Source organism: Dermacentor andersoni, chromosome 4 (genome assembly GCF_023375885.2).
Source record: "Dermacentor andersoni chromosome 4, qqDerAnde1_hic_scaffold, whole genome shotgun sequence".
Classification (NCBI taxonomy): domain Eukaryota; kingdom Metazoa; phylum Arthropoda; class Arachnida; order Ixodida; family Ixodidae; genus Dermacentor; species Dermacentor andersoni.
In genome coordinates this window covers 204865352-204879330 of record NC_092817.1, presented here as the reverse complement: position 1 = coordinate 204879330, position 13979 = coordinate 204865352, and the positions used below count along the sequence as shown (strand labels likewise).

General features: G+C 46.4%; 1 protein-coding gene across 1 annotated transcript in view; it reads right to left on the bottom strand.

The window, feature by feature from the left end:
* The window catches only part of LOC126538381 (transient receptor potential cation channel subfamily M member-like 2), a 385593-nt gene that overhangs the window by 197877 nt on the left and 173737 nt on the right, over positions 1-13979 (bottom strand). Inside the window, exons 13-14 of the mRNA XM_072287697.1 lie at positions 3627-3879; positions 292-376 (exon numbers count right to left, since the gene is read on the bottom strand). Of these exons, the coding sequence (XP_072143798.1) occupies positions 292-376; positions 3627-3879 (338 nt within the window). The remainder of the gene's footprint in view (positions 1-291; positions 377-3626; positions 3880-13979) is intronic.

The window sequence follows — 13979 nt, the reverse complement described above, 5'->3', positions numbered from 1 at the left end:
AGCAAAACTGAATGTTGAGTTGGCACTTATTCATTTCATGAGCTGCACAACACACATGGTTTGAATGAGAGGTTCTCTGTGAATTACAGTGCATTTAAATAGAAATACCAATTCAGAGTTAGCGCTCGTTTTATCCGTGCTTTCCTTTTCGTCACTAGCGCTCAACACACAGGCTGACACAGAAGCGGCGCTGTGCTGCCCAATAGGAAGCTACTCGTAAAGAAACCACGGCATTAGATTTTTTTTTTTACTTTTGCTTCACTGTGGCGTAGCAGCCCCTCTCACGCTTACCTTCACCGTATTCCCTTTGATGCGGGTCACTTTTGAATCGCACCCATATGTACATGGGAAAAAATGTGAATGCGCAGAGAATAACCTGTAACAAAAAGAAATACAAGTGCTGGGAACATCTTTGAAATCATGAAAGAGCCATCTAATTCAATGCTGCTTTCAATGCTTCAAGGCTGTACAGGGCGGGAAATAATTCGCTGCGCGTGTTTGCCTGTTCCAGGAGCGGGTAACACGCGACAACCCTACCTGAAACGCTGCTTTTTGTAGCTGACGACAGGCGCCGACACAAGTTTATGCTTGCGCCGTTGCGCAAGAACTTCGCAGCCCCAAAAGCGCAGGAAAATTTGCATTCTTTTCTTCAACACGCGGCAATTATTTGCTCCAAGTGTTACACTAAACGAATTAGACGCCGAAATACAATATTTCGGCAAAAATTGAACAAAGACAGTGCAGCGGTGAGTGCACAAGCTTTTTTCGAACACGCGCAGCGAAGTATTCAGTAATTTGTAAATACATAGAAGTGATATCACAGACAGAAAGATTTTGTCAGGCCGTTGGTCTGAGAATGGTGGTTGGTAAAGGTCTTGTAAATTATTTCAAAGGCGTGAGGCACTACAAGTATAAGTGACATATTTTTGACAATCAAATCCGGTGCGCTCCTGTGCGGTGCGCTCCTGTCAGCCGTTGAAAATCCGAGTGAGGGACAATGATTTTCGTGCCAGACCGTACATCCGAAGCAAGTGTCCAAGGTAAACAGCCTCAGGTCGACAGAGCAATGTAGGCAAGGGAAGTCGGCAAAATGGATCCATAACCTTGGGAAAACGATTGGCTCTGAAGGCTGAGCCGGCCGGCCTAAGGTCCAGAAGCAGGACGGCACAGAGCAGGGACTAGGCGAGGCTCGCCGCAATAAAATCAGTGCGGCTGAGCCCGTACCAGCATCGAGACCTTCGTGTAAAAAGGCGCACTTGTGCATTCGCTGTGGGCTTCGCGCCTGAGGCTCTTGCTTCGGCAGGCAGAAAACAGCCGACTGAGAACTGGCACGGACCGGGGGAATCTGACTAATTAAAACGAAGAATTGCGAGGGCCGTTGACGGTGCTGACGCAATGCGGTTTCTGCCGAGTGCTCTGAATGTCAAAAAAAAGAAATTCAAGAAAGCTCGGGTAAACGCCGGGAGCATGTATTACTCTCTGTAGCCTTTGTATTTCTTCTTTTAAGTCACCAGCTATAGCAGCTCATAGCTCCAACCGTTAGGAACTTAGACTTCTCTACAAGGTTTCCAAGATCCATGGAGACTGCAGAACACGTGCAGCCCCATTAGATGTGCGCTTTTCCTTGGTCTTCCTGCTATCTGGACGGGCCCTGACCATCTAAAGGAGACATTCTGTAGCGTCTTATATAGCCAAAACCCTCGTCATCTGATTAGTGACACGCATGAATGAATTAACGAGATTCTCACTGTCCCTATCTACTATCTATTAGGAGCAAAAGAAAAAGCACCGGAAGCTTCATAATATCTGACGAACATGCTGGAGGAATGCCATAAGATCCAGAAAACTGCCTTAGAGGTGGCAGAAAAGAATGCATATCTCGAAGGCAGACTTAGAGAAATGGAGAAGGTGAAACGAAACGAGCTACGTATTTTTGTTGAAAATAGTAGCAGAGAACTCAAGCATGGGACAACACAAAGTGCACAACCATGAAAAAAGTCTGGAGGGGTAGGCGGTTCTCCTAGTGAGAACTCCTTAGTAGGAGGAAGAAAGCTGGGCTAAAGTAAAATTATATCCGTGCAAGAATTTAACCCAATTGCTCTAGGTCTTAAGGGTGTTGGACTGAAGCAAATCAGGGGAGGAGTCGCAGTCACTGCGACCTCGTCCATTGCAATTGAAAGATTAAGAGAGCAGCTGCAGGAGCACGAGAAAACAAGGCACTACCAAACAAAACAGGTGAATGGGCTACAACCAGAGATAAGACTAATTTCAGTAGATAAGATAATAGATTCCGCTGACATCCCAGCCATTCCTCTCGAGCAGGGTGCACGCGTCCTTCTCTAGGAATACTAAGCGCCATCTCGTCAAACTTGAAGGTACGTGCCGGTACATTGGGCCGATATCGTAGGCTGTAGGCTGGCCCAGTGGGCACGTCGCCTGCCGTCGTGGCAGCACTATACACATAAAAATACACATATTCGGTCAATTTTATGGGCTGCCTTCGCTTAGTAGATGTAGGTATTTCGACATCGTCACAACATCAGGCTTGAATTTGAACGAGCATATTTCTTATGTGAAAAATAAAGCCCCGCGGGAAATGTGGTATATGAACCTTGCGGAATCCCACACGGGAAATGAAATTGCTGGATTATGACATTCTCTTAGAATATGCATACATGATTTGGAATCACTGCACCAAAGCTAAAATTAAAAAAGATCGAAATGGTGAAGAAAATGGTATAATATTCGTCTACAGCACTTCAATTAATTGACATATCGCCTAGCGCAAAACTAGAAGAGGCGCAACTCGTAACTGCAATTGCAGTGGATGCAAGAGAGGCTAAAATATCTGTACTTGCTTTGTCATGGCCAAGTATCCGTAACAAAAGGAAAATATAATGGATTCGCTTTCACAATATCACACTAGATTAGGCCGCCCCAAAAAAGCTTAAGAAATATTTTAGGAAAACTAAGTTGTTTACCAATTATTTTCCTTTGCATTATCCGCCTGCGTTGTCCGCATTATCCACCAGTGTACTTCAATGCGGAACCATAAAGTCGCTGATGACTGCAATTGAACAGCTGTGAAATAGACCCCATCGAGTACCTCTGGAGGCTTTGTCACTAATATGCGCCATTTTGGCACTATCGTCACACCCAGGTAACTTTTGGCGGCCATAGGCGCGCATGCTTGGTGCAACACCTGCCACTCCCTGTTCCCTCCAATCAGCGATCGTTTCACCCTGTTGTGTTCGCCAAGCTTTTATCCTGCTTCTGTCTTTTCTTTTTTCTAGATTCAATGCATTGCCTATGCATCTGTCTGAGACACCAACCGCAAATTTATGTTCTTCAATTAGTGTTTCTTTTCTTCATACCATGCTCGTTCCTTGCTACTTCTTTATATTTTGGATATCTGTGTGATGTATCTCCTCGTCATGTATATACGCATGTATTTCTACCCACTCCTGCCTAAGCTCTCGCCTGAGACTGGCAATAATCTAAATAAATGCCCAAGCTACTAGAAGCCGCAGTTGCCAAGCGGCTCACTGTAATGAAAGCAGTGCTTCTCGTATAAGCAATTTCGAGCCGCAGCGATTCATACATATGTGGTAATAGCGCGAACGCACCTTCAGACTCAGTGGCACGCTGAAGAAGCCCCACTGACTATCGCGGACGCTGATGCGACCGAGGAAGTGGTTGGTGAGCCACTTCTGGCAACACGGGTGCGACAGGAACTGGCGGTTGCTCGCCTCGGCAGCGATGTCCACGGCCGTCTTGTATTTCCAATCGGCCGTCTGCACGCTCAGGATGTCGTAGGCACGGCACCTAGACTCCAGGTAGCACAAGTTCAGCACACCGGAGGCCATTGCTGCGAACTGTCTGCAGAAGTGATAACTATTTCAGTCTAGTTCACTAAGGCAGCAATCTTGAGCTGACGCTTTATGTGAAACGTGTCCCACAGACGCGAACCTTTGCGAAATAATTTGCGTGTTAGCATTACACGCTGGGCGAGCGTGTTTCCTTGCAAGATATTAATAAATAGGAAACAAGTGTGGCGTATGTAAAGAAAGTCAGTGCGAAAGTTCGACCTCTTGTCTAGCAGCACACTTCGACACTTTTATAAGGCGCAAATTATTTCTCAATAATTTACGAGTTCACCAGTGGCATATAATTATTAATATAAATTACGCAGCCGAGTCTGAGCACAGGGTATCAAATTCTAACCGCAGCGGCCGCAATTAGATAGGGGCGAAATGCAAAAATGCCCCTCTGCCATGCATTGGCCATACGTTAAAGAACCCCAGGTAATAAAATTTCTTCCGAAGTCAGAATAATGATACCGTGATTGAGACGCGTAGAACCCCACAATGCATGTGTTTTTTTATCGAAATAACTGCGAGATACAACAAATTCACAGAGGCATACATAAATAGGTTGAGGTTTGCTCTATAAGAATGGTGTATGTTGTCGAAAACCAAGTCAATAACATTCATTTATTGCTTAGTCGTCCTTATTTTGTTTGTAATATTCACTTTAACCAGCAAACATTTAAACACTTTCAGTTTTGGTCTATTAAAAATAACTTAATTCAAATAAACGACATTTCTGCGTAGGAAGGAAATTTGCGTAGATATGGTAAAAACGCACGTGAAACGTGTTGTAGTTAAATCTCGTTACTCTTCGCGTAATCGGCTTCAGCAGCACTGTAATAAATTTTACACTGGGAGCTTGATAAGGTTGGGTCGTTTTCTTTTCTCGCTAAGTGTATTCGCTTATTTGCTCCTTGTCAAAATGAATCCGTTTGAACTTGCCCAACTTGTAATTATTGACTTTCCTGAAAAGCAGAGCCGATAACAAGTATGTATGTCCCGACGAAAAAGACAACACATGGCAAGCGAGACGGGACAGGAACCATGCTTGCTATGTGTTTTTTTCGACGCTACAACTCTCTTCTGGATACATGCACCAACTAGCCCCCCCAACAAGTATTACTCAACAGATATGTACAGTCTTTTCTAACAATTCCAAATTGAGCTTATTTATTATTACATCTTCCTCTGTTGCAATAGCCTGAATGAGCTATTATTTAAGATGGTGCTATTTGTTCGCACAATAAAACACACATGTAGCTATTACTTGAGAAACATTGCGTCGCAATACTAACCTTCAAGGCTTGCACACCACAAACTTCATTGTATCTAAGAGGCCAACGAACCGATTGAACATGTATGCCAATTCATCTACTCCATCACTTATAGACGTGCTATTAAGCTACAATCTAAAAGAAATAGCGATGGGTAACATTTAAGCAAGCTGATGTAATTATAACCTTCGCAACTACCGAATTAAACACATCTTATTCTCTTCGTTTCAGTATTAAAAATTTCACCGGACTTTAATGATTGTCATTAACGTAACTCAGGGATATTCTGAGCTTGAAAATTGAGGTTCATTTAGACTTCCGAGGAAATAATTTTCATCAACATAAAATAATTGCCGCTGTCTATTGTTTTTCGTGGAAGAAATAAAAATTTTTCCTACAAACATTCTTATCCTATTTAAGTTGCGTGGCCTTAAAAGAACTTGTATAATACTTCTAATTCAGCGCAGGATACAACCATTGAAATGATGTTTGCTCTGCGGTGACATTGTGAACAAGCGTCGATACGGAGAATTACGTTTGAAGTGCAATACGCTGCGTGGCGCAGCGCGTAGAACATTGTGTAGAGTACTTGAGCGCAGAAGTGTCTGCCCTCTATTTCGATTCTGTGTGCTTGATTGTTCATATATATATATATATATATATATATTTGCTCTGCCTCCTATTGCACTTGCAATTACTTTTGCTCTTCTAATCACTGCATGCTGTTTCAGGAGTAGCTCGACATTGTTATGGAGTGCATGGTTGTAGTACTGTTACAGAAATATTATTATCGAGGACCAAAAGATATAGAAATCTTTTGCGAAATAATATGTCATACGAAAGATATGGCATTGGCGTCTCGCATTAAATGTATGAAATGTCGTAAAATATTGAAACGAGGGTTTATTACCTCTGGCTTTCGCATGAACAACCATAGAGGCCACACTGCGAATAAAAGTGTATTTGAGTCAGCGTTATCTGTCTGTGCTAGCATAGTCTGCATTTGCTATTTACATTATTGCAAATTCCTTGATAGAGTGTTTAAGCGCCATTGAACGAAGACGTAGAAAGAAACGGATACACCGACACAGCGCTGTCTCTGTGTATCAGTTTCTTTCTACGTCCTTGTTCAGTCGCGTTTATACACTCTATCATGGATTCTAACCAACTAGCCCGCCAACTTGTTTTAACCAAATGCAATGCCTTCCTGAGAACATGCATGCCCGTATTTCATCTCGGAACCAGTTTCAACCTCCCCGTACAGTGGCTTTCGGTGTTATGCTACAACAGGATGTAGTACGGATATCTGGGGGTGTGTTATGATTTTGACTTGCTTAGGTTAATGCGGGGTTGCTTGACCGGTAGTGTATTCGCACTAGCACAGTTCGAATTGTTCCGGCCGCCACTGAGACGAGTCCACAGTGGGGAGGAGGAACAATCAACGCGATTGGTAACGAAACATGTATATAAATAAAACAAAACATAACACAGACAAACCAGCTAAACGAGGTACCATAAACAACAAAAACGTTCATGAAACTAGAATTTCTCACACAACGAAACAACAATTTACAACAGTAAGGTCTGCGACCAGTCACAGCTACTTGATATGCGGCGCGGTGCAGCTGCAGATCGCGTGAGCACCAGTCGCTGCTTGCTTCTTGAGGATCAGCCGCAGCTTCACCAAGGAGTCACCGGAGGAGAATGGTACAAAGTTCATGCCTTCTGCACCATGTCACGAGGATCCGCGAATACCCCAAGCTGGAGGTAGGACCAAGGCCAGGCCGTCGCTAAGTCTGGAAACTCGGACCCGCAGCCAGACAGCCTCACTTCTTCCACGCCGCCCACCGTCGTTCTCCTCGACAGAGCAAAAAAACTGGTTTCTCTTTCTTCTCTTCTTCTCCTCCCTATTCCAGAACTCGTGTGCCTTCGTGAGTGGGTGTTAGCCGATGTGCCGCTTCCTGAGATCTCGCATCGAATGTCACTATCCTCGCCTTAGATCTTAAAGGGGCGTTCGATAACGTTAAGCATACAGCAATCTTCCAGAGGCTAAACGCGCTGGGCTGTGGAGCCAGGACGTACTCCAACATCAGAGATTTCGTCTCAGATAGAAAAGCCATCCTAAAGGTCGGGTACAAAGCCACAAACCCCTTCCTACTGGGCGGGCGCGGCACACCACAGGTCGCAGTGTTATCCCCTCTCCTTTTCAATATCACCCTCACAAGCCTTCCGCCCCTCCTCGATAACATCCTATGGATTCGGCATGGCCTATATGCCGACGACATTACCATCCGGTCGTCCACAGGGTCCATCGGGGAAATGGAGAACCGCTTGCAGGAAGCTGCAGACGTGGTGAGCGACTATGCTAAGTCATGTGGGTTCAGGTGCGCCCCCAAAAGTCGGAGCTACTGCTGGTCTCACCGCGAAAGACGCACACATCGGACTCGCCCACTATAAACATACAACTGGAGGCACACACCATAGTTCCGTCTCAGAGCGTAAAGATATTGGGAATGGTTTTCCAGTCGGATCGCACCAATAGAATAATAATTCAAAAGCTTAAAAATACAATAGCCTAAGTTACCCACATGACCCGGCGAATAACAACCAAGACAAGAGACATGGGGGAGATGGACCCGCTTCGGCTCGTCCAAGCTTTCGTCGTGTCTCGAATAACTTACGCTATTCCATACGCACTACTCAACGCGACGGAACTCAAGAAAACCAACACAATGATCAGAAAGGCATATAAGCAGGTGATGGGCCTGCCAATTAGTACGTCCAAAGAACACCTAATACGACTAGGTGTGCACAACACGGCCAAGGAGGTGATCGAGGCACATTTATCCAGTGAGCGAACAAGGCTGGCGGTCACGGAAGCGGGGAGGTCCATTCCCTTACGCCTGAGGCTGGCTCTCTGCCCCTCCGAGCCATCCGCCGCCTCAGACTGTGAGCTTACCCCATGCCATCCGGAGCAACATCACCGTTCGTCCTCTACCTCGTAATATACACCCAGTGCACCACGGAGAGCGAACGGAGGCCCGCGCCCTGGCCGCACAAAAGCGATACGGGACTTTACCCTCTACAGCCTACAAGGACGCGGCTTCTTACCCCAGACACGCAGCCACAACAGCCACCGTAGTCGTTAACAAAGAACATCGGAGGAGCGTTTCGCTCACACGAAACAATCCCCTGCAAGCCGAGGAAGCGGCCATAGCCCTCGCACTCTCCCAAACAGAGGTTGAAGTCAAAGTGACCGACTCCCAAGAGGCGTGCCGCAACTTTGCTAGCGGCAGAATTCATACCGCTATGCTCCGGATCATCAATCAAAAGGCGCCAACGAAACCAGTCATGATCATCTTTGCGCGAGCTCATCAAGGCATTCCTGACAACGAGGTCGCCAACCACGTGGCTCCAGATCTGACCCAGTGAGCCGTCGCCGAGGAATCTCAACCCGAGTGCATGCACCCACTAAACTGGTAACAAGAGATCACACAACACTACAAGCTAACTCACAGAACATATGCACCCCCACACAAGTCACTACCTAGAGAGCAGGAGCGATTCCTCCGAGCTCTACAGGTTTAGATCCCCCACCGAACTAGAAATCGCCTTATAGCCCATACAAAATTCTCTTCACAATGCCGCTTCTGCACAGAGCCCGGGTCTCTCAGGCACATAGTAGGGGGTTGCAGAGCGGCACCATTAAATCCTCCGAACCCTTACCCCGCTAACAAGCTTTGGGAGAGAGCCTTGGCCAGCTCCGACCTCGAGGATCAAGAACGGCTGATTGTGAGGGCCCAGGACGCGGTCCGAGCTCAAGGCATTCTGGAATGAGGACGCCTCTCCAAAGCTGCATTCACACAAAAAAAATGTTTATTCTCTTTCTCTCTCTGCCACTATTCTTTCTCTTCCTTTAGTTTCACTGGCCGTCCGCCGCACAGACGCGCGCACATACATGACATAAGTCCCTCTTTTCAAAAAAGCTTTTTTTAAGAAAGAAAGTAAAAAAAGAACCGTGGCGATGCGCGTGGTCTCAGGACATTTCGGACAGTACCTGTACTAAACAGATTGATCGATATACAGAATTCAAGGAAGGAAAAAAAACAGTCACAAAAGAGCATACAGGATCATGAACTTCCTAAACGGTGGACTGAATCCATGATCCTGACCTACACAAATATTCAGGCCTAACATTTCCTGAGCCTGTTATGTGCTCTAACTTGAAAGAACATTCTTGAAGAGCTAAACTCCATCGAAGAGCTCCGCTGTTAAAATGTTTGTTCGGCGACCGATACTACAGACGTTGGTGGTCTGTTTGGATTGTGAAGGTAGTTTTATATATTAAAAGGTGTAACTTCTGGATCGCCTATACTAATGCTAAGCATTCCCTTTCAATAGCAGTATGTCGTGTTTCAGGTGGGAGAAGCTGCCTGCTTGCATAGGAAACGGGATGAAGCACCCCCTTATGTTCTTGCATTGAAACTGCACCTATACTAGTATCAGAAGCGTCTGTGAGGACAAAGTATTCCTTCTGAAAGTTAGGCCCCGTTACAACGGGTCTAGCACTTAGCGCGTTCTTGAGATCTATAAGCACATTTTCTCTTTCAGGAGTCGAAATCACCCGGGTACTTTCTCTTTTTGACGTCAGCTGAACAAGAGTTAGGGTCTTTCAGCGTAATTGGGAATTAGGTCTTGGTAATAACCAGCCAGTCCGAGAAAAGAGCGTGCTAGCTTCTTGGTTTGCTGTTTTGGAGCATTTAGTATTTTTTCAACCGTGCTATCTACAAGTTCTATCTTATTGCTTCCTAACCGATGGCCTAAAAATACTATTGAAGTGCTATCCAATTTCACACTTCTCAGGTTTAAATTTTAAGCCCGTGCTCCAAATTCTTTCGAACAACTGCCACATAGTGTCGACGTGTTTTTCTCAGGTAAAGGTGGCTACTAGCACATGATCTACTTAGTGAACAACGTTATTCAAGCCAGACATAAGAGTACGGATGAGGCGAGTGATAACTGCCGAAGCTGTCTTAATGCCGAAGAACATAAACAGAAATTGGTACTGTGCGGATTGTGTGGGAAACGCGGTTTTGGCTCTCGACTTCTCTTCGAGTAACACTAGCCAATAGCCTTTTGTGAGATCCAGTTTTGAAAATAGATCTTCTTTACCCCTTTCGGCGAATATCATGTCTGTTCTTGCTATTCGATCGGCATCCGAGATTATCACACTGTTAATGCGCCAGAAATCAGTACACGCTCGGTACGCTTGGTCTGGCTTTTCAACAAGAACCAAAGGAGTATTTCAGGGAAAATTTGGCCGTTCAATCACACCTAGCTCCAACATGCCATTCACTTCACGTTCAACAACCTCCTTCATAGAAAAAGGCAAATGATATTGTAGTGTGTTTTCAAGACAACACTCGAGCAGTGTTGTCTTGCCAGGGACTTCTGAAAATATGTCTTAAGCCGCTAACAGTTCTTGGAACTTCGACTGTTGGCTTTCATAAAGGGCATAACTGGTACGAATGCTTTCGATTCCCCCTCCTGCTTCAGTTTTGAAGCTTGGCGCGGGGGCTTCAGTTTCTTGTTCTTCTACCACGACAAACGAGGAGGTTTGGAACGCGGCCAGTGGTTGGCGCTCCTCGTACCGCTTCAGCATGTTGATGTGAAATAGTTTAGCGGTGAGGCCAACGTATAACAGGTAGTCAAGCTTATTTTTCTTTCCAATGACTATAAATGGTGCCTTCCAGTGCATCTTTTCGCTGGCCAGGAGGTATTAGGCAGCATGCTGACGAGTCCTTGGGACCAGGTTCATTACGCTGACATGACGGTACGTCGTGTTCATATTTGCGGCAATATTCGCAATAAGGCTCTTTTACCTTCGTGCGGCAATCCGACGTTTTGTGTCTCCCCTTGTCACATATGAAGCAACGTACTTGCGATTTCACCGCTTCCTTTTTGTCCGTTCCTTTTGTAGGGTTTTCTTCAAGCTTCTCCTTGAACACCAACAAACTACCCTGCCTCTCAGCCTCCAAATAATGATGTGCTGCTTCCAAGACCTCATCCACGGTCTTGCAGGTTCTCTCGCCAAGGAAAAGCGCCAAGCGACCATGGCAGTTCTTCAAGAATTGTTCTGCGATTATCAAGTCTCGAACCGCACTGAGCGTCGTCCCTTTGTTTGCCATTTCCACCCAGCGGTCGAAGTAGCTTAACAGCCGTGTAGCATACTGCTTGCCGGGTTCTCCATCCTGCGGTTTGCCGAAATCTTTCTCGGTAGCCCTCAGCTGTAAAGTGAAACCGTTGCAACAGGGCTAGTTTTGCTTTGTTATAATCCAGGGAGTCTTCCGGCGGCAAACAATAAAACATCTTCAGTGCTTCTCCGCCGAGGCACAAGCTGAGAGAGGTGACCCACTTTTATTTTGGCCAGCCCTATCCCGTGGCTCCGTCTCCAAAGTGCTTTAAATAGGCGTCGAGGTCTTCTCAAGGATCATTGAACATGGGGACAAGATTATGTGGGTTGATCGGGGCTGAGACCTCCGCTTGGTTCGCGTGACCTGAAACATTCCCATTCTCACTACTTTCGCCCGCCTCAGCGAGCCTAACACGCAACTGCAAATTATTTTCTTTAATCCAAGGCGTGGTTTCGATGCCTCTCTTTCAACAGCCCGTTCCTCACGCACCTTCGCATCTTCCTCACGTGCCTTGGTGACTTGCTCGAGCGCCCAATTTCTCAATTACGCGCCCTCCAGTCAGAAGCACTCACCCAACGTAATAAGCTCTAGTGGCTCATGTTCATCGCTCTCTGTTCAAGCATTTGTGAACAACTGGATTCATCCTGTCGCTGACGCCACTTTGTTATGATTTTGACTTGGTTAAGCGAATGCGGGGCTGCTTGCCTTGTAGTGTATTCAGAACTTGCGCAATTTGAATTGTTCAGGCTACCACTGACCCGAATACACAGTGGAGAGGAGAAACAACGAAGCCGATTGTTAACTAAACTTGTATTCAATTAAAACAAAGCATAACACAGACAAACCAATTAAACTAGATTACATAACTAACAAAAATGTTCACGCAACTCTAGATGTTCTCACACAACAACTATTTACAACAGTAAGGTCCGGGACCATTCACAATTGACATGCGGTGAGGTGCAGCTGCAGAGCATTGGTCGCGTGAGCATCAGTCGCTGCTTGCTTCTTTAGTACCAGCCTCAGCTTGGCCAAGGAGACACCGTAGGGGAATGATAGAAAGTTCTTGCTTTCTGCATCTTGTCATGAGGATCCGCGAACACAACAGGCTGGAGGTTGCTGAAGTCTTGAAACTCGGGCCAGCAGCCCCACAGCCTCGCTTCTCTAACCGGTGCTCCTGACGTCTTGAGGTTCGGACCCGCAGCCCGGCAGCCTCCCTTCTTCCACACCTCACACCGGGGTTCTCCTCGACAGAGAAAAAAAAACTCACTTGTCTTTTTTTCCTTCTTCACCTCTCTATTTTAGAACTCGTGTGCATTCGTGATTGGCTGTTGGCTGAGGTGCCGCCTCCTGTGAGCTCGCGTGGAATGCTGCTATTCTTTCTCTTCTTTTAGAATCCCTGGCCATCCACCGTACCTGGCACGCGAACAGTAGTCTTTATAGATGACAGTGTGACAAACTTGCACTTTCGCAACATCATGTAAAAACAATCAAACAACGTGGTGACCAAAAAACCTAAGCGATAGAGCAGTAACTATAATAAGCAGAAATAAAGCGCGGCCGCCGCCAAGACTTTATTAGACAATACCGTAGCTCTTTCAGTACAAACTAATCTGCGTTCTGTGATTTTGTACAAAATTGCAACAATTTTTATATCTGGCCTTTATGATGTGTTCATTTTTTCAATACTATCAATAAAGCGTTACATTTTTCTGGTGGGGGTGCGGGGTATTCTCGACCCTTGCAACAGACCCCTCCTCCAGCAGGAACGCTAGACTAGTACCAGAGCTCCCGCCAGTACACCGCACCAGCCGGAGAATCCAGGGATTGGCGCCAGAGTTTGAGCCTTTACCTGCGAGAACAACGACAACGGCGGCAGGTATGGACGCTACATCCAATACTACCACAACTAATCCTGCGAGGGCTGCTCCGGCCCCTTTTCTTTACATGCTGTAATACCCACGCGTGCCAAGTCTCTTCCATGACAGCCTTCTTGAAGACATGGCAGACTAGCTGGCGGACTTAGAGCGCGTAGCGGAGTTCGTTGGATGAGACGACGAAAGGAAGCTCGGAAATGTCCTTCAGCCTTTTGGATGGTGCTCGCTGGTGGTTCTAGAACCGCAAAGATTTTCGGATATCATGGCGTGAGTTCTGCCAGAGCCCCTTGGACACCTATGCCTACGAGCAGGTTCGGCCCTCGAATCTCGCATTCAGAAACCTATTGAGAGTGTGGATATCTACGTGGAAGACGTGGTGCGTGTATTCAGGCGAGCTGGTCCTACCATACCGGAAGACAAGAAGCGGCGTCAGTTGATGCAAGGCGTGAAACAGGAGCTTTTTGGTGGACTCGTCCGTAGTGCGCGTCAAACGGTTGCGGAGTTTCTCGCTGAAGCCGTCACCATGGAGAAGTCCCTGCACCAGCGCTCCCACCAATACGATCGGCAAGTGAATCTGTCTCTTCTACCAGTGGCCTAGGAGCTCTCACGACTGACATCGAGTGGCTTCGCGAGATCATTCGATCGGCTGCCCACATCGAGCTGCGACAGCTGCATCAGGTGCAACAGTATTCAGAAAACCTCATAGCTAGCGACGTGCGTGACGAAGTGCAGCATGCGCTCGGTGCACCAGGTTACGAAGCAGCA